This window comes from Ruditapes philippinarum, unplaced genomic scaffold (assembly GCF_026571515.1).
Source record: "Ruditapes philippinarum isolate M1 unplaced genomic scaffold, ASM2657151v2 ctg95_1_1_1_1, whole genome shotgun sequence".
NCBI lineage: Eukaryota > Metazoa > Mollusca > Bivalvia > Venerida > Veneridae > Ruditapes > Ruditapes philippinarum.
In genome coordinates, this window is record NW_026858117.1 from 39,221 (window position 1) to 41,593 (window position 2,373).

At 35.0% G+C, this 2,373-nt stretch overlaps 1 protein-coding gene across 1 annotated transcript; it reads left to right on the forward strand.

The window, feature by feature from the left end:
* Positions 1-225: 225 nt before the first annotated feature.
* On the forward strand, positions 226-1,461 carry LOC132752154 (galactose-3-O-sulfotransferase 2-like). The gene has a single exon (XM_060742445.1). It carries the CDS (start codon positions 226-228, stop codon positions 1,459-1,461), a length of 1,236 nt encoding a protein of 411 aa, XP_060598428.1.
* Positions 1,462-2,373: the final 912 nt, after the last annotated feature.

A 2,373-nucleotide genomic window follows, 5' to 3' on the forward strand; every position in this document is an offset into this window, starting at 1 on the left:
TATCCATGCACAAAAACTTTTAACAATGACAACAACATTTTAAAGAAGTTTCCAGATGAAAAAAATAATGATGCGATCTTAAAAAGTATCACACTTGTGTAATATGTGCTCTGCATTTGCTTTTATAATAGCTACGTTTAACTTCAATAAGCTGGCTCAAATTTGGCATCGAAACTACGTTTATTACACTCCTTGTTAAGTATATGTTCTTCATCATGCTTTCAAATGTATTGCTACAGGGTGGTTGCAGTCGGAATATGTCTTTCTGTCATTGTTTCACTACACGAAATTGCAGAAAGAACAAATACGTCTAAAAGTTGGATAGACAATACTTTACTCGTACAAAAGGTTTTTCATGACAATAAAACACGTTTTTCTGGAAACCATGACGTCATCCATGACACAAAGTCGAAGCCTTCACCAGTCACTCATATTGGATTTTTGAAAGTGCACAAAGCGGCGAGCACAACAACACAAGCAATCTTTTTGCGTTTTGGTTGGCGTCGAAATTTAACATTCGTGCTTTCCCCGGAATATAACAAATTTGGATACCCAAATATCATAAGTACAAACGAGTCAATTACAAAATATAATACTCTACCTCCTCCGCCGGGAAAAACTTTTGATATCTTATGCAACCATGTTGTCTATGGAGATAAGGAATGGTCTACAGTTTTGCCCTCAGACACGGTTATGATTGGAACAATCCGCGAACCATTCGGGCATTTCAAATCTGTTTTAAACTATTTCAATCCAAGAAAAATAATATTCATCAAAACTAGCATAGATCCTACAGATCCTGTTGGAACCTTTTTGAAAAATCCAAGAAAATATGAAGGAGCTAAAGTAGTTCGACATTCGTTCACAAACAATCGTCTCGCCTTTGAATATGGCGTTGCTCCGGAAATCATAATCAACAAAGACTTTGCTGCGTTTGACAAATATCTAACTGAAGTTTTAGACAAAAAGTTTAAATTGGTCCTTCTTGCCGAACAGTATGACGAGTCGTTGGTTTTAATGAAACGTAAATTGAACTGGTCACTTAAAGATATAATGTACGCTATGAAAAATGTAAGGAGTGTAAATAAGGAGGATAGGTTCGTTTTTAAGAAAGAACATAGAGTTCTGCATAGAAATTATTCTATATTTGATTATTTATTGTTTGAATTCTTTGAAAACCGATTGAACAAGCAAAAAGAAGCAGAAGGGTATGATTTTCAAGAAGAAGTAGATAACTTTAGACAAATTCGAAAGTTTGTAGAAAATTTCTGTCACATAGTACCAAAATATATAAAAGCAGTAAGAATTGACAAAAGTAGATGGACAGAAAGTTTTGACATCACACGTAGTGACTGTGAACTAATGCATCAGGGTGAAATCTCGTTTGTTCAAATGATCAGGAAAAGACAGTACGGTTTTGCCACTTGGAAAGGGGTCAAACCAGATTTAAAACAAATCTAAAGAAGAACATGTACACCCTTAAATATTGACCAGTCTGAAGAACAAATCTAAAGAAGAACATGTACACCCTTAAATATTGACCAGTGATCCTTCAAATCCTTTATACTCATTAAAAATTGAAGTTTAACGGAAGCGAAAACAAAAGAGATATGATTCTTCTGTTTTCATTGCTTTACTTTCTGTTCTGTATGATATGAATCCAAAAAATTGCATTGCTTTTAAATAAGAAGAGTTTATGAAATCCTAAGATGTGTTTGATAGTACGATACCTGATGGAGTTGGAATATATGTTTTTGTCATCTCTCATACAAAACAACACCCTAAGCATGGTTGACTGTATTTGTTTGACTGTTTTCAGTTTCGAGCTAAAAACAGATTGTCTTGTTTAAACTACCAACATGGGCCTTTCCGTGACTAACTCAAGAATTGTGAACTTGTATTTTTTTAAAAGTCGTGTGGATAAGTGGAAATACCAGGAAAATTCTGCTTGACATAGGTAACTACCGTTTACATGAAAACACAAATATATGACTTTTGTTTGCCGAAAGTCTTGTGAGAATTTCACCACTGCGCTTGGAACTCGAACTCGAATCCCCGACATTTGTAGTTTCAAACGATGTTATCACTTGACCATGCTCCATCTCTGACTTGTTCTTATTTGCTTGGCTGTCTTAAGAGTACGTCTGTTTACTTCGCCGTTCAAAAGTTTACTTTCTATTTCCATGTCACGTGGACGATCAATACGAATTAATTCGTGTAATTCTCAAACCAAACATCAATTATTACATATATATTACATATCTACTCTTTTTACGACGCGGTCCGTACTATGTAAATTCAACCGTTATTGCATGCGTAACCTGCGTAGGGCAAGAGATCATCGCCCTACATAGAACTGAGGAAAAGTTCATA

Bases quoted from the DNA above. Each gene is read 5' to 3' on its own strand.
- LOC132752154 (XM_060742445.1), top strand. From the start codon at position 226: ATGTATTGCTACAGGGTGGTTGCAGTCGGAATATGTCTTTCTGTCATT.